This window comes from Paramormyrops kingsleyae, chromosome 10, assembly GCF_048594095.1.
Source record: "Paramormyrops kingsleyae isolate MSU_618 chromosome 10, PKINGS_0.4, whole genome shotgun sequence".
Lineage (NCBI taxonomy): Eukaryota > Metazoa > Chordata > Actinopteri > Osteoglossiformes > Mormyridae > Paramormyrops > Paramormyrops kingsleyae.
This window is the reverse complement of record NC_132806.1, coordinates 27,244,240-27,265,416: the sequence shown is the minus strand read 5'-3', so window position 1 is coordinate 27,265,416 and position 21,177 is coordinate 27,244,240. Positions and strand designations below refer to the sequence as shown.

The 21,177-nt window shown below is 45.7% G+C and overlaps 2 protein-coding genes across 8 annotated transcripts in view; one reads left to right on the top strand and one right to left on the bottom strand.

Annotated features, from left to right (window-relative positions):
• The first annotated feature begins 271 nt into the window (after positions 1 to 271).
• On the top strand, positions 272 to 17,699 carry LOC111836364 (phosphatidylinositol 4,5-bisphosphate 3-kinase catalytic subunit alpha isoform). Of its 5 annotated transcripts, none has more exons than XM_023797529.2 (22): positions 272 to 789; positions 4,308 to 4,551; positions 5,103 to 5,265; positions 5,996 to 6,205; positions 6,692 to 6,942; positions 7,400 to 7,651; positions 8,527 to 8,612; positions 9,506 to 9,611; positions 9,704 to 9,856; positions 10,372 to 10,503; positions 10,595 to 10,719; positions 11,133 to 11,214; positions 11,423 to 11,587; positions 11,701 to 11,804; positions 11,955 to 12,126; positions 12,395 to 12,501; positions 12,967 to 13,088; positions 13,661 to 13,739; positions 13,861 to 14,031; positions 14,146 to 14,263; positions 14,652 to 14,803; positions 15,308 to 17,699. In XM_023797529.2, exons 2-22 carry the CDS (start codon positions 4,363 to 4,365, stop codon positions 15,579 to 15,581), a joined length of 3,213 nt encoding a protein of 1,070 aa, XP_023653297.1. In that variant the 5' UTR covers positions 272 to 789; positions 4,308 to 4,362; the 3' UTR covers positions 15,582 to 17,699. The 5 variants fall into 5 exon arrangements, 4 of the variants coding, with proteins under 4 accessions (XP_023653297.1, XP_023653296.1, XP_023653295.1 ...); XM_023797528.2 differs by having other exon boundaries at positions 3,982 to 4,551; XM_023797527.2 differs by lacking the exon at positions 272 to 789 and adding an exon at positions 834 to 2,366 and having other exon boundaries at positions 3,982 to 4,551.
• Positions 17,700 to 18,055: 356 nt separating this feature from the next.
• The window catches only part of tfr2 (transferrin receptor 2), a 17,595-nt gene continuing 14,473 nt past the window's right edge, over positions 18,056 to 21,177 (bottom strand). For all 3 annotated transcript variants that reach the window (XM_023797534.2, XM_023797536.2, XM_023797535.2), the window contains exons 16-18: positions 21,071 to 21,177; positions 20,844 to 20,984; positions 18,056 to 20,404 (exon numbers count right to left, since the gene is read on the bottom strand). The exon at positions 21,071 to 21,177 is cut by the window's right edge and continues 121 nt beyond it. In XM_023797534.2, coding sequence (XP_023653302.2) covers positions 20,162 to 20,404; positions 20,844 to 20,984; positions 21,071 to 21,177 — 491 coding nt within the window. In that variant the 3' untranslated portion in view covers positions 18,056 to 20,161. The remainder of the gene's footprint in view (positions 20,405 to 20,843; positions 20,985 to 21,070) is intronic.

The window sequence follows — 21,177 nt, the reverse complement described above, 5'->3', positions numbered from 1 at the left end:
ACAAACTTTTACAAAACAAAAACCTGATAGGATACAGTAGGAGTACAGTGCACCAGCCGGTCCAAAAAGTCCCCAACAGCCAAAAATGTATTTTAATTTGTGCTCTTGCTTTTCTTGTTTATGTAGAAGAGAATCTAACTAGGCTTTTCCTTTCTGCTATGTGCCTAGTGGCCTTCATTGTTTTAGTGGAAAACACTGTATTTCTGTTTGCTTCAGCAGCTGGGGGGGGGGGACAAGAAGCTTTGGGTGGGGGGACTGCAGTTAGACATGTGAAAGAAAACAGGAAAGCATGAACAATGGGGTGACAGAACCCAGCGCCAGGACCTTAGGATGAATACTTCGCACAAAGCCTCATACCTACAATACACTTACGCTCTCTTGCTCAGGGGTGTTGGAGACACACACTCCAGCCAACCAGAGAAGTTTAAATTATGACATCTTATTGGTCACTGTAGTCCCGAGGAAGGCAGGCAAAAAATCTGTTAAAGAGAAGGCAGCACATTATTTTTCTGCAGCTTTAAGACCGATAACCCGCTACTCCCGCATTAGCATAATGAGAACAGTGTGAAATTAGTGCCTGGATTTGTTTTCCCACAAAGGAACAGCAGTTGTGGGAATACGCCTGTGGTCATAATAATTTAGATGTACTTTTTGTGCTGTGACAACTATCTCACGATCCCCCCCAATGTATTATTTTAAATAGCCTGAAACAACAATGGAAAACTGAAAAACACAGACACTGTGATGTGATTCTATGAATTTATATAAACTTGGAGATTCGATGTGCTGGTAAGTTTGCTATTATTTCTGATATTAGTAATTGAAAATAGTGAAATTCCCAGATGTCAATTTACTTTTTTTCAATTAAATTACTTTTCAATTCCATTCTTAATTTTAGCTACAACTTTTTAGCATTTTGATATTTTGTCAGTTGTGAAATTTTGTTACAGTAAGTATATGCTTCTTCAGATTACAGGAGCTTTTAGGTGGGTGACGTGCCAATATGACCTTGTTACTGCTTTAATGTAAATAGATTCAGTACCAGAGCAGATGAAGCAGTCATTTTAAGGAATCTAATACAGCCTTAATATACTGGTGCATGTCAAACATCAGACTGAAATCATCTAGGGTATGTAGGAGTGGACATTATCTGATTTTAATTCGCAATGGACGGTTTTAGCAACAGACAGGGAATAGGTTTATTGGAAGGATAAACTGCCCATTAACATATAATCTGTACATATAAACAAGGGAGGATGAAGCCCTCGTGGCTTTTCTCGGTGTTACCGTGGTAACAAACTTAGTCACCTCCACTGTGGCGCTAGGGGTATCCGTCATCGTACTGTTTGCAACAACCGCATGACTATAAGATTAGAATGCGTCCATTTAGAAGGAAAATTGTTTATTCAGTTAAAATGTATCCTATTAATGATGTTGACTCTTGCACTTGTTTTAGGGGGGATATTCGTCAACTAAAGATTACATAACCACGGAATCCCGAAAAAAATCGTTGCTAAAAATCGTGTTACATTTCACAGTTGTGGCTGCAGTGATGTATTCAGCATTTTTAACTTTTAGTAGGTTTATGTCTGGTAAATAACAAAAAGACGTGTCCTGTCTTTCATCGACTGATTTACGATTTTAAAATCGTATTTTCTTTGTTTTGCTTGTGTTCCTTTTAACTATTTCGTATTGCTTAAATATAATCTATGACTCATTATTTACACGAAACAGACGTCAAGCCTTCTGACACCTAATGCCGATACTACTTGTAAACATCAATACCATGTAAGTCAATATTTCTGCTAAAAAATACATTAACGAAAATATCTCACGCGTATGACATTGTAAACACAACGAAAGCTCCGGATCCGAGTCGCATTAACTGATTATTTATTTTATCTCGTCAGTCACTGTCATCGGTTCCAAAAACATTTACAATAACAAGACCCTTAAAGCCACCCTGCAGTCATCGAGTTTCGGTTTTCTCAGCCTCTGTAATTTACCATTGCTTCCCCTTTAAAAATGAATTATGCGATTACTCCCCCCACCACATACACGCAAACGGACACACAGCGTCCCATACACCCTCCCTTGCTGAATACGTTGTTCAGCCTAAACAGCAGACTTTGGAAATTGCCGGCGCAGTTAATCTCCGCGGTTAACAGCGCCGGTTGCTCAGAAGTGGATCAGACTTTGATAGGGGAGTGCAAAGAGTGTGGGAAGCGATCAGACCAGGACAAAGATGCTATGACTATATATCCCCCGCGCTAGTGTGGCGGCACGGGGGAAATCTTAAGCCAGGAAATCAGCCCCACCAAGTGATACATAACTGCTGGCCAGGCTGGCACAAGTGCTGTTTAGAGGTGAGTGAAACTTGGAGAAACCATTTGTCATCTTGCTGCGGTTTTTTTTAATAATAAATAAATCGGAGTCAGGACAGTAGCTGTATTATTACAGTAACAGATTAATTTTTTTAAAGAAAAAACCTATTCACTAAATGCCCAGTGTCGGTCATTAACGTTAGTGAAATTAATTTTCTTCGCTTCCTCAACATAATGCGTAACTGGCGCAGTGGCTACATCTCCTCTAGCTTTGTTTGGTGCCGATGGTGCTTTTTGTGAGTCGATCAGTTGATTTGTGGAGTAGAACCCGTTTTATTAATTAATCATTTGAAGGAAAATATTTTAAAGTGTATCTGGTTTACAAAAGCGCCTGTTGGGATTCTATTGAACTGTTTGTTTATTTGAATGTGTAAGTTTGCTTTAATTTGGATGACATCATATAGCATAAGTCGCTGTGCGTTATTAGAAGAAATAATGTATAAAAAAACGGAGAAAATGTTTTAATTCTGATTAGGCCTATAGCCACTGATGGGAATAGAGACAGAGTTATGACAGCGTTCAGGGCTACCGAAGTCAATTACTCATCTATGATTTGGGTTACAGCCTGATGCCACCGCGTGGTTATCTGACCACAGCTGTCAAATTATAGGGGAAAAGCGTACACAAGTAAATATACCACAGATTGCTACATAGCGTAGTATAACGACAGTCCTTTACTGGAAGTAATGGATGTTAGTATTTCTTTCTTTAGGTATGATTTGGGATATGCTGTGCTTTTTTCAATATTGCATATTAGAATAGGTTCTGGTTTTGAATAATGTTAGTAACTACATATTTGTCTTGTTAACCTTTTCAAAAACGCCTGTACTAAATAATAGTACCATGGCCAGTAACAAAAGCGATCGTTCTTGGTGAGAGTAAAGATTGCTGAAAGTGACCACGGCAAATTTATTTAAGCTTTGCCGTCAGAAGCTTGTGTTAGTTGTCAGTGGAGCTTTGTGCATCGGCGGTGGGTATGTGCCCTACTTTCGCTCGCACGGCCCCGACTTGTCCCTGTCGTCGCGCCTTTGTTCATCCCACCGCCGCGCGGTTACATTAGTTTGTCTTGGTGTTGCGTAGGATTGCGTTTGACTCGCAGCAGCTCCGTGGTGGCGCCGAGAAGCGGTCAGAAGATCAGGGCCAGTTGACTTCCGACGGCAACAGGGAAAGGTCGCTATGAAAAACGAAAAGCAGCTAGTACTGCCAACTATGTGAACGTATTATATAACGATTACAATGAAAATGCCAAATCTGGTTTTATGACAATTCAATATGCATCTATGTAATTAAACCATCGAAATGATACATCTAATAGTATTTTTTATTTAATTTTTCCGATGAACTTCGATTTTTCTGACATGTATTATTGAGTCTAATCTTCTGTTTTATTCACTTACTGTACAAGCCCCCTACGCGAACATCTATCTGTTTAAATGTTCGTTAAAATATTGCCTTTCGCTCTTACATCATGCTTCATCTCTTTCCCTCTCTTTTTCTCATTCTCCATCTCTCCATTTCCCTCCTCCCCTATACCCCTGGGGCTCTCTTCCTCCCCATTCTCCCTCCCCATCAAACGCCTACCTTCTACATTCCCCAGTATCTCTTTTTAACATCACATCTGCACTAATGTAGCCCTATTATCATTTGGTTCTCGATTTGCATTCCTCCCTCGGCCTTTTCCTCACATTCTTTTGCTTCGGCTGTTCTTTCTGACATTTTCCCTGTTAACTTTGTTCCTGCATTCACCTTTATTTGTTTCTTTCTCCGCATCTTTCTGACTTCCCGTCCTCCCTCCTGCCATCTCGTTTCTCCATCGCCCTCCATCAATGTCACAGCCATTTATTGTTTTCTTGCGGTCATCATCTTCCCTCTGCGCCTTCCACATCTGTGATCATCTCGCCTCCTGTTCCTCCTCTCTCTCAGTCACTGGTAGCCCAGTGTGTTTTGGTGGCCCAGGGTCAGCTTCCACCTCGTCAGCATGCCTCCACGGCCCTCATCTGGGGAGTTATGGGGCCTCCATCTCATGCCCCCCCGCATCCTGGTGGACTGCTGTCTGCCCAACGGCATGCTGGTCAGCCTGGAGTGCCTGCGGGAAGCTCCACTTATTAGCATCAAGCAGCAGCTCTTCACAGAGGCCCGGAAGTATCCTCTCTACCACCTCCTACAGGTCAATAGGCGCAAGTTCACATGTTTGCAGGCACATGTAGAAACATAGGCATTTTCTATTGATGTGTACCATAAATGACAAGATGGTCTGCATTTTATATTTCTGGGTGGTCTTCATTTAGATTGCATTTGACTTAACTGACATCAACTCAAATTATGCAATTTATGTTAAATAAATTAACATCAGGTAATATGGTGATTAAGGTCACACACTGAACAAGATTTTAACCTGAATTGCTCCTGTAAAGTGATATAAGTCACTAAACTGTAGGTTGCTTTTGAGATTAACTTGGCCCAGCAACAAAATAATAATATGCTGTAATGATAGTCATTAACCCAATGGTCTCACAAGTCTAGTGATCATAAACCACTAGAAATTAAATTAGGCAACAACTGCGCTGTAATCTCACGAACACTCTTCTTAGACGCCCATGTTCTCTCCTATTATAATATGTAGGGTGCTGCCCCTTTAAGCAGAACTGCATTTTGATAAGTCTCTTTATAAGACGTCGAGCTAGGGGTTTGTGATGAATGTCTCTATTGCATTGACAGGAGGAGTCATGCTACATCTTTGTTGGGGTGACACAGGAGGCAGAGCGAGAGGAGTTCTACGACGAGACACGGCGGCTCTGTGACCTCCGGCTCTTCCACCCCATCCTCAAGGTCATCGAGCCACTGGGCAACAGGGAAGAGAAGATCCTCAACAGGGAGATTGGTTAGCATCCATTCCATGTCTTTTTTGCCATTGGTCGCTTTTGGTGCTGTTAGTCAGGGTTTTTTTCCATGCTTTTGTTGCCATTGGTCAGGATCCATTCAAAAGACCCATTGGTCGAGGTTCTTTCAATGCCTTTGCTGCCATTGGACGGGGTCCTTTCTATGCCTTTGTTACTATTGGCCAGGGTCTTTTCAATGCCTTTGTTGCCATTGGTCGGAGTCCTTTCAATGCCTTTGTTGCCATTGGTCAGGGTCCTTTCAATGCAGTTATTGCCATTAGTCAGAGTTCTTTCAATGATTTGGTTGCCATTGGTCAGAGTCCTTTCAAAGCCTTGGTTGCCATTGGTCAGAGTCCTTTCAAAGCCTTGGTTGCCATTGGTCAGAGTTATTTCATTGCCTTTGTTACCATTGGTTGTGGTCCATTCAATACCTTTGTTGCCATTGAATGGAGTCCTTACAATGCCTATATTGCCATTGGTCGGGGTCCTTTCAATGCCTTTGTTGCCATTGGTCGGGGTCCTTTCAATGCCTTTGTTGCCATTGGTTGGGGTCCTTTCCATGTTTTTTATGTCATTGGTCAGGGTCCTTTCCCTGATTCAGTTGGTTCTTCAGTAGCTTGGTTTCAAACCTTGCACATTTTGCATTTCCAGACTACCCACTCCACACATCTTTCCTTCAGTATAACTTTCTGATCTCAGATCAGTTTACCTGCCCAATCGCCTTCCATGCAGGCTTTGCCATTGGAATGCCCATCTGTGAGTTCGAGCTGGTAAAGGACCCAGAAGTGCAGGACTTCCGGCGCAACATTCTGAACGTGTGCCGCGAGGCCATGGAGGAGCGGGAGGGGGGCGGCGCCCACAGCCAGGCGCTCTATGTGTACCCCCCCAACGTGGAGTCATCCCCTGACCTGCCCCAGCACATCTTCTCCAAGCTGGATAAAGGTCACTGACACAGTGTGGACCCAACCCAGCACAGGCACACAGCCTCACCGCGGTCTGACGGCATTACAGCTGTCAACATGGCACTGTGGTCGGGATTAGTTTAGCATTAGGGAGCAAAGTTCTCCAGTTGCCTAGGAACATCTTTTTCAGGGGTATACAGGACTGCAGATGCACCCTATTCATTATTATTATTATTATTGTTGTTGTTTTGTTGTTGTTGTTGTTGTGTTGTTTTGTTAATAATAATAATAATAATAATAATAATACAGGCCAGGGACATGCACACAATTAATATGCAAATATTTCGGCATCAATCTCCATCACAATTATTGTTATTAGGAGGCTGTTTGCACACCTAACCGCTCATGTTTTGAGCATTTTTCATTGCAAAGGCTGGGCATGTATTCACCTTACCGCTGTACTCATTAGCCTCACTTTGGTGTCGGCGCTTGCTCCCCCCACCCCCACCCCCCACTCCCCCTGCAGGCCGCCTGATTGTGACCATCTGGGTGATAGTCTCCCCCTCCAACGCCAAGCAGAAGTACACGCTGAAGATCGCCCACGACGCCCTGCCTGAGCAGCTCATCGCGGAGGCCATCCGCAAGAAGACGCGCAGCATGCACCTGTCTGCGCAGCAGCTGCGCCTCTGCGTGCAGGAGTACCAGGGCCAGTACATCCTGAAGGTGTGCGGCTGTGACGAGTATCTGCTGGAGAAGTACCCGCTGAGCCAATACAAGGTGATATGCCAGGGACGGCTTCTAGACAGCTTGGAACCGCCTGTGGGCTTGAGACGTCTAGGGATCAGCCTACTTTCCCTCACTCTGGGGATTATCTCCTGTCACTGTGGTAACGATAAAGGCGCATCTGTGATAAAATGTGCGCAACTTTCCAGGGAAAATGTCTCTGAAATGCCTGTGGGCCTGATGTTTGAATGAACGCTTGGAGTACATTCCTCCCTCTCTCTGCATTACCCCCCACATACCTCTGCTTCTATCGCTCCATTCCCCCTTCCACCTCTCCATTGCTCCCTCAACATCTCTGCATTCCTCCCTCTCTCGCCATTTCTCTGTGTATTACCTTCCACATCTTTCTTATTCGGTTTCTGCATTCCTCCCTCTCTCTCTCACCATTCCTCTCCCTCTCCCCTTTTCTCTCTGTCTCACCCCCCCTCTCCATCTCTCTCCTCCTCCCCAGTACATCCGGAGCTGCATTATCGTTGGTAGGCTCCCACACCTCATGCTGGTGTCTAAGGATAGCCTGTACAGCCAGCTGCCCGCCAGTGGGTTTGTGACCCCCTCCTACAGTCGTCGCACCCCCCAGCCCAGCCCCTGCCCCGGCGGAGGGGATTCCAGTGCCCCCCGCTCCCTCTGGGCCTTCAACACCCTGCTCAGGGTACGACTGCTGTGTGCCACTTACGTCAACGTCAACATTAGGGACATCGACAAGGTGAGGAGTAAGGGTGTGGAGGGGGCGGGAGGGGGGCCTCTTAAGGGTGGGGGGAAGGTGGCGGGAACTGATAAAGAAAGGGGCAGTAGAAACACAGAAGCAGTATCGCAGGAGATATTTCCACAGGGGCAATAAAACAGCGATAACATTAACACATGGGGCAATAAACCGGGTTAAATTACTCAGGAGTATAAGTGCAGCAGAGGAAAAGTGGCAACTTAATCTGTGGCTTGTAAAGAAACCAAAGAAAGCAATTTATCACAAACATGCAGCAGATTATAACTGCACAATAACATGATAATAGCATTAAATTAAATGGATAACTTGCACTGCATTAAAAACTCAGTTTGAAATGCACACTGCACAAATCAAAATTAATGATTCATATGTAATGAATCCTCAAAAATAATAACCAAGATCAGAGTTTATCACCAAAGGATGTGCGTAATTCAGTAACAGTAAGAAGAGAGAAATAAAAATAATCATATTGCTTTTTTCAGCACTAGGGAAGGTGGTACCAGCCATATTCGTCTTGCTAAAATTCAGTTTCCGATAATAAAATAGGCCAGAAAACGAATAAACACATCATTAGGTGGTAATGGTCCAACCGCTAGGCTCCTACATGGCCTCACTGCCCCTGGAGGCTATCCCAGGAAGTACAAGGAACAGTAGAGGCTAAAAGTGGTATACCAATCTCCACTCACAGAGATTGGGGGCAGGACTGAACCCCAAAACCTTCCGGCACAAGGCTATAGCTTTAAGCCACTGTGGCACCACGTCCTGTTTACAAGTGCAAATATAACCACAGTTATATCCAAAGCACTTTGCAGTCTGTGCATTAGATTTTTATTGGGTCACTGTGATCTGTATTTCAGATCTATGTGAGAACAGGTATCTACCATGGAGGCGAGCCACTATGTGACAATGTCAACACCCAGAGAGTGCCTTGCTCGAACCCCAGGTAAGCTGGGCCTGCTCGAACCCCAGGTAAGCTGGGCCTGCAGGAGCCCCTGGTAGACAGCAGCCAAGATGGGGGACACCCTGGATGGGATGACAGAATACTGCCGGGCACATATTTACATTCGGCTTAGGCCCCTGTGTTTGTTTTCAGAAGGTCATTGGGTCGAATCCCACGGATGGCAGGAAAGTCATATTGCCATTGGGCTCTTAATTCTAAAAAATGCTCCAGGGGCACTGGATAAATAGCTGGCCCTATACTCTGAGCCCAAGCTTTGCTATCAAATAACAAAAGAATTCCAATGTAATTATGTAAATAAAGTATCATTTCAATGAAACCTACATGTCAATAAGCGGTGCTTTAATGCCAATCCCCAATGCAAATCCCTATTTTCACTCTAGTCTGAAATAGCCAGTAAGTCACATGTTGTCTGAAGAAATGTAGGGGGTCCTCTCTGGTTACTGGACAACAGCCCCAAATGGACTTTCGGATGATTGTGGCCAGAGGATTTAGCACAGAAAGAGCAGCTGTCTTATGCAAGACTAACGCTCACGTACTTGTGAGTTGCAATAATCCTTTAACTGGGATTTGTCATTTAGGTTAGAATGAATAACAGATTTAAAATAAGTAAAGTGTGACTCCAGTGTCTGAAGGAAGAATGAGTCACTGTTTTGAGAATGTGACTCTTCTCTTTGAAGGTGGAATGAAAGGTTAATGTAAAATATGTTTACTCCTGTATTTAAGGTGGATTGAGCTTCTAATGTAAAACATGTTTACTCCTGTGTTTAAGGTGGACTGAGTTTCTAATGTAAAACATGTTTACTGAGACTCCTGTTTTCAAGGTGGAATGAGCCACTCATGTAAAACAAGTGAACTTGGACTCCTGTTTTTTTAAGGTGGAATGAATGGCTGACCTATGACATATATCTGACCGATCTACCCCGGTCGGCTCGACTGTGCCTCTCCATTTGCTCTGTCAAAGGTCGTAAGGGAGCCAAAGAGGTACGAGACATCCCAGGTTACCTTAGATCGTAGCATTACCAAAGCGTGGGAGAGCGCTGCACATGTGACGCGTGTGTTTGTGTGTTTTGCAGGAGCACTGCCCTTTGGCCTGGGGGAACGTGAACCTGTTTGACTACAGGAACACCCTGGTGAGCGGCAAAGTGGCCCTGAGCCTGTGGCCCATGCCACACGGCCTGGAGGACCTGCTCAACCCCATTGGAGTGGCTGGGTCCAACCCCAACAAGGTGAAAAATGACGTGAAACAAAAGACAGAAACTCTGCTTCTAGTACTGATGCCTCAATATGTAGATATGCAATTACTTTTAACAATCTGTTGAGAAATGTGCATAAATACAGACTTCAGCTTTTAATTTATACCTCTTCTACACACCTCTGTGTGAACTGTAATATCTGAAGTGTTTTGCTCTACTGGTAACACTGTAGTTCCTTTTATTATTTTGCATTTGTATACTGTTCATTGTTCTTTGTTCTGGGTGTAGCTGAAGGACTAAGCATTCTAATATACTTGATGGCCAATAAAAACATCTTGAATCCTAAATCTATCCTACATTCAGGGCTGAGTTTTGGGGATGGGTACTAAAGCCATTGTTGGGTTCCTAAAAAATGCTGCTTTTGGGGCCCCCATCAACTTAGGGCCCAGGGCTATGGCCCCGGTTAGCCTGTGAATAAGTGTGGCCTTGCCCACATTTCTCCCTAAACCTGACTTCATCCTGCTCTACTCGCGCCCCCCCCCCCCCAGGAAACCCCCTGTGTGGAGCTGGAGTTCTCCTGGTTTAACCAGACTGTGATCTTCCCGGATGAGCAGCAAATCGAGGAACACGCCAACTGGACCATCTCCCGCGAGCTGGGCTACAATTACTCCATGGGGCTGGTGAGAGGGGAAGGGGCAGAAGAGGGTGCTTTGAGGGACAGAAAGACAACACGAGAGCCCACAACCCCTCCTGTCCCACCCTCACCCACAGAGCAGCCGACTGGCATGTGACAACACCATGTCGCAGGGGGACGTGGAACAGCTGCTCAGCCTTTGCAGCCGAGACCCGCTGTACGAGCTGTCTGAGCAGGAGAAGGACTTCCTGTGGAGGCACCGGTACGTCTCCCTCGCATGAACTCATCCTGGCCTACTAGAGCTTTCCGTGCGTGTTAGTTGGGTATCTCTGACACCTGTTGCTGAAAACAGCATAAGGGATTCCTTGACAATACTTCAAAGCAAATTGAGGGATCACGGGTAGCACTGTTTCTTCAAGAAAACCGGAGAGCCTAATAGGTTAGAGTATCAGACTTTTAATCTGAGGGTCCAGGGCTCAAGTCTCTGTTTGGCTGATGTTCATGTATCTATGAAATTACCTCTTTAGGACCAACAAAGTATATCTATCTCCTATCTGAACAATGGTGTCATGGAATCACCCAGAACTCGGAACTAGATTTTGGATTTCATAGACCTTGCTGTATATCTCCATCCCTGTTCTCTCTATAAGCTCCCGCTCGTCCCTCTGCTTTCAGACATTACTGCGTCAACATCGCTGAGAGTCTCCCCAAGCTGCTCCTCTCGGTAAAGTGGAATTCACGAGACGAGGTGTCTCAGGTAAGGAGAAAGACACCAAAGCTTGGGGCAGTATGACAAGAAGTGACAGAATGAAGCAGAGAAACTCTTAGGGAACGAGTCGTCTTCTCACCCTCCTCATCATTAGTTCCAGCCTTATAGGCACATCTGCTTCCTTAATTTGAACTTCCTTCTCTTCTTCTTGTCACTGTGGGAATCAGTGTGTAACTCCGGCACGTTGTCCCCCCAGATGTACTGCCTTCTGCGTGACTGGCCCCTCATGGAGCCGGAGAGCGCCCTGGAACTGCTAGACTGTAACTTTCCGGACCCCATGGTGCGGGAGTTTGCTCTCCGCTGCCTCGTGCAGGGCCTGACGGACGACAAATTGAGCCAGTATCTGCTGCAGCTGGTCCAGGTAACAGAACGGAGATCTACCTCTGTGCCCTCATACGCTCCCTGTACACAGGTGTGCATGCATACATGAGTGTGCATCCACAGTATAGATCAGGAATGTTTGTGTTTCTGCAGGTACTCAAGTACGAAATGTACTTGGACAATCCTTTGGCTCGATTTCTCATCAAGAAAGCGTTGACCAATCAGAGGATCGGACACTTCTTCTTTTGGCATCTTAAGTGAGTCACATTGATCATGATAATGATGATGGGTGATGATGACAATGATAGTGATGATGGTAATGAAGATGAAGACAATGATGATGGTGATGATGATCGTCATCAAGAGAATGCCAGTGACGATGGTGATCGACGTATCAAATGAGGCAGGTCGGAGATGCACAACAAGACGGTGTCCCGCCGCTTCGGCCTGCTGCTGGAGGCCTTCTGCCGTGCGTGTGGGATGTACCTGAAGCACCTCAACAGGCAGGTGGAGGCTATGGAGAAGCTGGTCAATCTCACTGACACCCTCAAGCAGGAGAAGAAGGATGAGACGCAGAAGGTATAGCTTCCACTCCAATATCATTGTAGCAACCATAGCTGCAGGGTATAAGAGGGGCCAGCCATATCATTAGGGAATATGTTTTGAATTTATGAGTGACAGGAGACAGTCCACCAGTGCCCCTGTTGTCCTGCCCCTGTAAACACTCTTGCCAATACAGTGTTGGGCATATACCTGTAGCTCCCTTGTTGATTGGCACAGCCATGGGCCACATTGACATCATTTGACCATATGGTGAGCTATTCTGTGTGTTAATTGGCTGCCTCAGACGCAGATGAAGTTCCTGGTGGAGCACATGTCCCGCCCCGACTATATGGAGGCACTGCAAGGCTTCGTCTCACCTCTCAACCCCGTCCACCAGTTAGGTAACCTCAGGTATGACCTCACTGGTATGACAGAAGCCTCAGCCCTGGCAACAAGGCGTCTTGGCTCACACGCACTGTCGGGGCAATCCACCCCCCCACTCGAGTATGTTCACCACCTGGGAAATCCCAGGTGCTGTGTCTGACCGCCGAAACCATCTGCCTGTCTGTCTTTCAGTCTGTTCGTCTAGCCCTGAATGCCAGCTGTGTTTCCTCAGATACCATAGCCCTGCGCTTCCGCTTGTGGCACTGACAGTGACTGGGCTCACGTCATCCTGGCTCCCAGCCTGCCAGTACAGCTGTCTATTCCATTAAAATGGCCGACACTTTGTTTTCCAGCACTAATAACAATTGAGCAGTCAGTCAAGTGACTCCTCCCTGCTACCACGTTTTCTTACATTTCCATGACCTTCCTCCTTCGCTCCCCGCCATCTGTGTCCTTTTCTTATCCCTCTGTCTACTTTTTCATCCCCACCAGGCTGGAAGAGTGCCGGATTATGTCATCGGCAAAGCGCCCCCTGTGGCTGAACTGGGAAAACCCCGATATCATGAGTGAGCTTCTGTTCACCAACAATGAAGTCATCTTCAAGAACGGTGATGGTGTGTTAATTTTTTACTGACAGGATGTCAAATGTCATTTTTGATGGAATCCTGTAAAGGAGACCAAGCTGTATGTAACGTCTTAATAATATTTCTAGAGCAAGGTACTTCCACCTATTAAATTTGTACAGTTCCCACAGGATCTAGATTTTACTGTAAGATACTCAGGTGAGAAATGGAGAAATCTAACTGTCAGTGTCACTTAAACTCCAATATCAAGTGAGATCAATGAGCAGGTAGACATCAGCTGTTTCTTTCTGAGGACATTTTTATCCTGATTTAAATGCAAAGCACTCCATCACATTATTTTTTAATGTAATAAATTATTCATGAGCTCTCTCCCACAGCCAGAACCGAAAATATAAAAGAGGGGTTTGATATTGTGGTTTAATTTTTACTGAAGTAGTTCAGTCGTTTCACCAGTGCCCAGGAATGACCAGTAGAAGTTTACTAACCTGGTCTGGTAAACTGTCTCATCTCCTTTACCTAGTCCTTATCCCTTTTAAACCTTATCTGTCACTGTTCTTGTGCGATTGCCTCTGGGTGTCAACGTTTGTTCATGTTCTCCTCAGATCTGCGGCAGGACATGCTGACTCTACAGATTATCAAGATTATGGAGAACATTTGGCAGAACCAAGGGCTGGACCTGAGGTAATGCCAGTTTGCACACTAGCGTCCGCCACTGGGCCTCTTGCCATTCAAACTCCACGCCCTCACCGGATCTCTCTCCTCGCATGCGGATGCTCACAGCCCAGACTCCGCTCTTGTGCAGGATGCTGCCTTACGGCTGCCTGTCCATCGGGGACTGCGTGGGCCTGATCGAGGTGGTGAAGAACTCGTACACCATCATGCAGATTCAGTGCAAGGGCGGCCTCAAGGGGGCGCTGCAGTTCAACAGCAACACTTTGCACCACTGGATCAAGGACAAGAACCGTGGCGAGGCGTGAGTCCGCTATATTACCTTGTCACAGTGACCCCACCCCCACCCATCTGCTTTATATCCCCCCCACCCGTAGCCCCTCCCACCCCATCCTGATTTGTTCTCCGGTTCCCGCAGCTATGACCGAGCCATCGACCTGTTCACTCGATCCTGTGCCGGATACTGTGTGGCCACATTCATCCTGGGCATTGGGGACAGACACAACAGCAACATCATGGTTAAGGAGAATGGGCAGGTATGACCTAAATTGGTCATTTGGGGGCAGTGTGTGGTGTCAGCAGAATCAGTTCACTGTTGGGTCCTTAAGCCCCAGCTGCCCAGCCCGACCCTGCTTTCTCAAATGTATGTGACTTTGGATAAAACCATCTGCTAAATAAAATTAAACGCATAATAACATAGTTTGAGTTTAACGACCTGGAAGGAAGGGCATACATGCAGCCCAATTGGCTTCATCCAGAACATCAGGAAGTCTAATCCATGCAGAAGAGGGGTTTATGTTTTTAGAGATTAGCCATGAGTGAACACGGGCCGCTTGTCGCCGGTCTTCGCCCTGACCCGGGGCGTCGGCATCCTCCTTGTTTTTCTTATATTCAACCCACAATTCCCGACCCCCCCCCCCCCAGCTGTTCCACATCGACTTTGGCCACTTCCTCGACCACAAGAAGAAGAAGTTCGGCTACAAGCGGGAGCGGGTGCCCTTTGTCCTCACGCAGGACTTCCTCATCGTCATCAGCAAGGGCGTGCAGGAGTGCACCAAGACCAAAGAGTTTGAAAGGTGCGTGCAAAGACACACCTCGCATGAAGGATGCGTCACTGTGTCGGACCAAGATGTTACACATTTCTTGACATGATCACTGGGGTATCGCCGATGTTCTCACCAAATTTCAAAATTCCACATAAACTATCTACATGACCATAGAATTAATTGCTCCCTACTTTCAAAACTTTATAATGTTTGCCCTACAGGATATGTTTTTATAATGATAATTGCTGGACAGTTATTCTTACTGGTTAATAGGGGACATCCCATGTAATGCGTCCCCTGCCTTGCACCGCATGTTTCCTGGGATAGGCTCCAGGTTCTGCGTGAGCCAGGACCGAATGAGGCTGGAAGATGGATCATTGAAAGAGACCCGTTGATTGATTGTATCACATGTTGCTTTGTTTTAGTTACTTTTGTTTAGACACCAGTAAGTCCTAGAAGGAGTCTGTGAGCAGGAGAACATAATGCTGCCCGTGGACAGAGCGTAACGCTGCCTTTCCTCGCGCATGACTGCAGGTTCCAGGAGATGTGCTACAAAGCTTACCTGGCCATCCGCCAGCACGCCAGCCTCTTCATCAACCTGTTCTCGCTGCTGCTCGGCTGCGGCATGCCCGAGCTGCAGAGCTTCGACGACATCGCCTACCTGCGCAAGACGCTGGCACTGGAGAAGAGCCAGCAGGAGGCGCTGGAGTACTTCACCAAGCAGATGAACGACGCCCACCATGGCGGCTGGACCACCAAGATGGACTGGATCTTCCACACCATCCGTCACATGCCCAACGAGCACTAAGACCCGCAGATGAGCGTCATCACCTGATGCGCTTACTGACATGCACACTGACACTCTTACACACCTGTGATTTAAATCCATCAGGACTAATACCTTCACATTCAGGCTGTCAACCATCTTTAATAGTTCCGTACCTGGCAACATGTCGACTCAGACCTGGTCAACCATTAAGTTGCATGATTCAATGACAGACATAAACCGGTTAAACTTCATGCCTTTACTGCAGTAAAATGTCAAGAGGAAAGGAAGGAAATATATTGTGACCGACGCAGCAAAGTTTGCAGATTGGGGCCGGCAGGGGGAGTGCGATGGCTATACTGCTGTGATGTCACATGCTTTTCGGGCTTCCGATAGCCAGACGACCGAAAATGGGACGAAAGCTGATAGACTCTGAGGCGTCTTTGCACCTGGGGACTTCAGATCTGAGAAACTTCTCAGCTGAGATGAAGACAATCTGTAAGGTTTAAGGTGACTGGTCCATGTGCCCGCTACATGCTAACTGGGCTGGACTGACTGCTCAGCACTGGACCAGTGCTCTTCTTGCAGCAAGACGCACGTCGACGGCACTGTGAGTTTGACTGTCGCTCGCTTTTTCTTCCTCCTCTGTTAAGTAGCAGTACGGAACGGACGGCTGTGTGTGGCACGTTTAGGGAGGAAGTGACACACTGGATGGATCTAAAGAAACAAATTGCACTGCGTTGGTGTCTCTACACTGCACTGGACTGTACAACTGCACTATATGGGGACCAGGTGATGATCATGATCAGTGTTGATAGTAGCATCATCACCCACTCTAGTTGCACCATTCACTTGAAATGATGGGGAGGCGGCACTAAAACCGAAAAACTGAACAGCAGCTTGATTGAAAGTTGTACACCCCCATCTTCCTGCAAAGATGCCAAATGATTGGTAGGTAGTAACATCATTATCAAAACACCCAGCTTAGTGTCACTGGGGGGGGGAGCGAAGCATCTAACGGTGCCAATTTTGTCTTCCTTATTGCAAATCCTGTATTGGGGGGTGGGGGGGGTGGAGGTTATTTTCCGTCGTGTTTGACTTCAGTGTTATATTGTGAGATTTTCAACCAATTCGAGGAGCTTTATAACCAGCAAAAAGATGTTTTTAGTGAAAGACACTGTGAGTGCAATAAAGCCCTTTACTCATTACATGTTCTTTACAGTGGCAGATTTGCGGAGCTCTTGTGTGTAGAATACTGTGCTAGATGCTACAATGGGACATTAATCATTTCCTTGAGACCAGCTGTAAAAGAGGCCTGGGGTGTGACACCACTTAATTAGCATATAATGAGTACGGGGCTTAATAATTTGTGTACCATCAGGGAACTAGTCAACTGACAATCTCAGAGAACTCTTGTGAGCAAAGGCCTTTCTCAATGACTATGGTCCTCTTAAGTGGCACCAGATTTGACATAGTAGCAGGACTGGTTCCTATAGACTTCTAGGTTAGTCAGATAGCATAGATACTTACCCACAATCTGACCTGTATTTCACTGTAGTACATGTTAGTCACTGGCCAAATTAAGGGTTTCTCATTGGTGCTTAAAGATGTTAAACATTTATATCCATCCATTTTAACAATGAACTATGGATATTATTATTATCAGGTCTAGAACTAACTTATGCATAATCTTTCTGGATTTAATGAATTGTGTGAGAAAGAACACTTGTTTGGCTCCAAAAAAGGTCAATTGATATGAAATTATTATTTTTCTTAAAGTCACCTTGCTTTTCAGTGTTTGAATCGTTCGTGGAAAATCAGGTATTTGGCATTGAAAAATAACTCATGTGGCACCTTAAGTAAAGTTTGCATAGGACAAATCAGTGACTATATGGATATTGGAAACTGTGGATAGAAACCTTCGGAGAGCCAGTATTTTCTGTGTGATGGCCAGTAGTGGTTGGTAATACATGTTGTGGTGGGACTTTGTTAAAGAATCGCTGTACTGTATTTTGATAAAAAGTTTATACACTGATGTTAGCATCGTTGCAGTTCGAAATAACAGGGCTGACTTGATTGCGTAACTTATGATTGGTCTCTTGGATGTTTTGCTATGATGTCGTTTTCAGTGATATTTAAATAAAGATTTGTCAAAATGTGTGCATGGTAACTGGAGGCCTCATACAAGAACATACAGAAGTGATGTGTGGATCGGGCAAATTATCCATACATTAAAATTAAAACAAGATAACATATAACACAAAACTGAATGGGACACATGATGCAAACGCCATGTAAAAGAGTGTAATGTTTAATAAATGGAGATACTAAGGACTGGAATTACTATGGACTACACAAATATTTGACTGTAGCTCTTCCTGCAAATGTGTCAATGGTTCCTGTTTTAAAAGCCTAAGAAATCTTGTAAATGTGTGATCCAGCTCTCCTGGGACAGGACAGGGTAGCAACCTGAATCAACAATTTGCAGAATAAATAATGATATGTAAATAGCAGCATAAATTCAGGAAGAGGTTTATTGGAAGCTGTCTGACAGCAGAGTGCACTGAAAGGGGGGCAGAACAGCAGAAGCAGTCACACAGAAATGTCTACAGCCCCCCCTGCAGGAGACAGTCCCACCTGAGCCAGGAGGGCGGAGGGCACCGTTCACATTTAACTGCTTTAATTAGGTTATTTTACTGTAACAAAAAGAGTCCTGCTGTCTACATACACTTTCTGTGTAACATCAGAGCATTAGATGACAGCCTGCATACATTTTCATATGATTTCTTCCAAAATGTCAAGAACTTTTGTTTTAAGATGGCACTGAATATTTCTCCATTGTCTTAGTAAAGAAAGGGAACGACTGCCTGTCTCAATTAAGTACTCGGATATGCACTCAGACTCGAATGGCTGTGACTGGTTTCCAATAACCCTGAAAAGGTGGCACCCAGTGGCCTCAGGTCAGTAAGTGAGGTACAGTGCAGTGGAGAGCAGAAGGACCACCTTCAACACCCAACGTCAATGATACCACCATAAGCGTCTCCAATAGTGACTCTGTACATGAACCGAATAGATGCCTATGCATGAATTCACCAGCACCACCTATAGTCTGGAGTCAGTGTAGAGCCGTGATCTTCTGCCTGTTTATATAACATCACCGCATGACCACTTCCTGCCCCATAACCACCTGGGCTCATTGATAGCAGATGCTGCTTTTTGATTGGGCGACAGTATGACTGTCATAATTATGGAAGGCACTGCTTCCGATAATTACTGCTTACATTGCTAAAGACTCATTATCTCTTGGCAATAAAAAAAAAGAATTAGTGGCGATCACTGTCACTGATAAATTAATGCTTAATTAGCGCCTGCCCTTACCGGACAAAGAGACGAAGAGGATAGAGTGTAAACAATCTAAGCAGAGAACCATACAGTATACACTGTATACAAAACCCGAATTCAGAGGAGGGGCCACACAAACACCAGGGCCCCGCTTGTGACACTCAAATTGTTTGTGTCACCAACTGGTCACCAGAGCATCTCATCATAAACAGCTGAATTAAAGAGGTTACAAGTACTGTCAGAAATGCTGAGTATGGATTACTAGTCCTTTCTTAAGTCCTTTTTTAAGTTCAGTGGAGATAAGATAGGGAATCTTTCCTTTCTACTGAGTTTTGATCATTTGCAAAAGACTTACTTCAGACTAATTAATATTAATTAGTTTAGGTTAGCAATATTAACAGGGTTGTACTAATTAATATTAATTAAGAAAATGAATTAATATTAATGATCTCCCAGTGAATTCACCTTGCCAGGAATGGCAAGTGTAGATCTGATTGGAGGGATAGACTTTCCTTCTAGATGGTTCTCAAAGTTCCTGAGGTTAGAGTTTCCCAGTCCGCAAGATGACACGTCCCTCAGGTGATGAATCAATAACAAGAGATGATCATTCTCTTCCGTGATTAGTCACTGATTTGACCAATCATTGAGAAAACCAGTCCCTGAGGTCACATTCTCAGTACACCTGTCATAACTAATCAGAGAAAAACATTGTGCAGCTTGTAGCTTCTGTAGACTTTGTGAGCTGTTTGTAATACAAAAACGCTTCTCTACTTCTTCTTCATAGTGAGGTTAGCCAGCGTAACATCTCTGGATCTCAGAGGATGAATGCAGTGCATGTAAGCCCGGAGCACTGGGTGAGTAACCAGTACAATTACTAAGCAAACACAATGTCCTATTGACCAATGAGAATACCACTGAGTCCCAAAGAAAATCTGAAGTACATCTACATGGTATATGGGCCTTAGTGTCTAGGAAATCTATACAAATTGAGACCAGCATTTTTAGACTGTCAGTGAGTTTAGCTGTCCGGTGGTAGAGTGTTTATAACAGATAGTGTGAGTGTTGGTCAGTCTGTGTGTGTGTGTGTGTGTGTTTATGTGATATCGATGTGAATGTACGTACGTCAGAGTGTGTATAGCAGTGTGTCTATCAGTCAGTGTGTCTGTTAGATGGTGCGTCTGTCAGTCAGTGTGTCCGTCAGTCAGTTTGTCTGTCAGTCGGTGTGTCTGTCAGCCGGTGTGTCCGTCAGCCGGTGTGTCCGTCAGTCGGTGGTTCGGGGCCTAGAAGCTGTTGTCGATGTTCCACACGTCGCCACTGAGCGCATTAGCGGCTCCCTGCAGCGTCCAGGTGAGCAGGGCCAGCTGGCGCCGGAAGTGCGCCTCGTCGAAGCGCAGTGGCTCAGAGCGCAGCAAGGACAGGTGCTCAGTGAGTGCGCTGACCGTGTGCTCGCCCCGGCCGTGTAGGACGTGCCGAAATGGGGTCTCCACCGCCGACACATACTGGGACAGGAAGTAGTACTCCACCTGCATGGACCAGTAAGCCCCGCCCACCCGACCACACCGTTAAAGCACCAGGCCTGTGATGACACACACAGACACAAGATTTGTCACATGAAGATTATAAGGGTGTTTTTCAATATGCGTACTTGACCGTACTTGTGTTCTCATGTACCCATTCGACATCATCTTCTTTCGCCGAAGATCAGTTCCCATACTCAAGAGCAATACAGAGGACAGTAAAAATCCCTGGATGTCATTCTTGCTCCGCCCCAAATATGAAGGATACATCGGTTGCATCCTTGTCAAATGAGACCAATCTCATCATCCATTTCTCCTCAAGTTCGTTCTTGGATAGCAAGTTAGCAAGACCAGGCTTGCCAAGATCACAAGTACGATCTTTGTGTTCTTGGTATTGAGAAACACCCTAAATCATGTGATTTCAAAATGGCGGCCTTCAGCTCACCCGCATGATGCGCGTGTTGTACAGGCGGGCCATCCGCTCATCATGAATGTCGCTGTTCTGGATGGTCTCTCGCAGTGTCTCCGCTGCTCGGTTATAATCCCCACGAGCACTGAACACCCACTGCAGGGAGAGGCCTCGGGCCTGTGGAGGTGCGGAGGGGGCATGAGCTGCGGTGTCCCACCACTCCCCGGCCGACCTCTCAACCCCTCAGACGTGTGCCTGCTCACCTGCAGCTCTGGGGAGAACTTGTTGAGCTGGGAGCCAAAGTTGAGCACGGCGCCGCTGTAGCAGGTGACGTCCAGCGGCAGGATGTGGTCGTGGGCCAGGCGCAGCA

Excerpts from the sequence above, each read along its gene's own strand:
- LOC111836364 (XM_023797529.2), top strand. The coding sequence starts at position 4,363 with ATGCCTCCACGGCCCTCATCTGGGGAGTTATGGGGCCTCCATCTCATG. Across the intron at positions 10,504-10,594 it reads ACAATTACTCCATGGGGCTG|AGCAGCCGACTGGCATGTGA; the intron begins GTGAGAGGGGAA and ends CCTCACCCACAG. Across the intron at positions 13,089-13,660 it reads CATCTTCAAGAACGGTGATG|ATCTGCGGCAGGACATGCTG; the intron begins GTGTGTTAATTT and ends TGTTCTCCTCAG.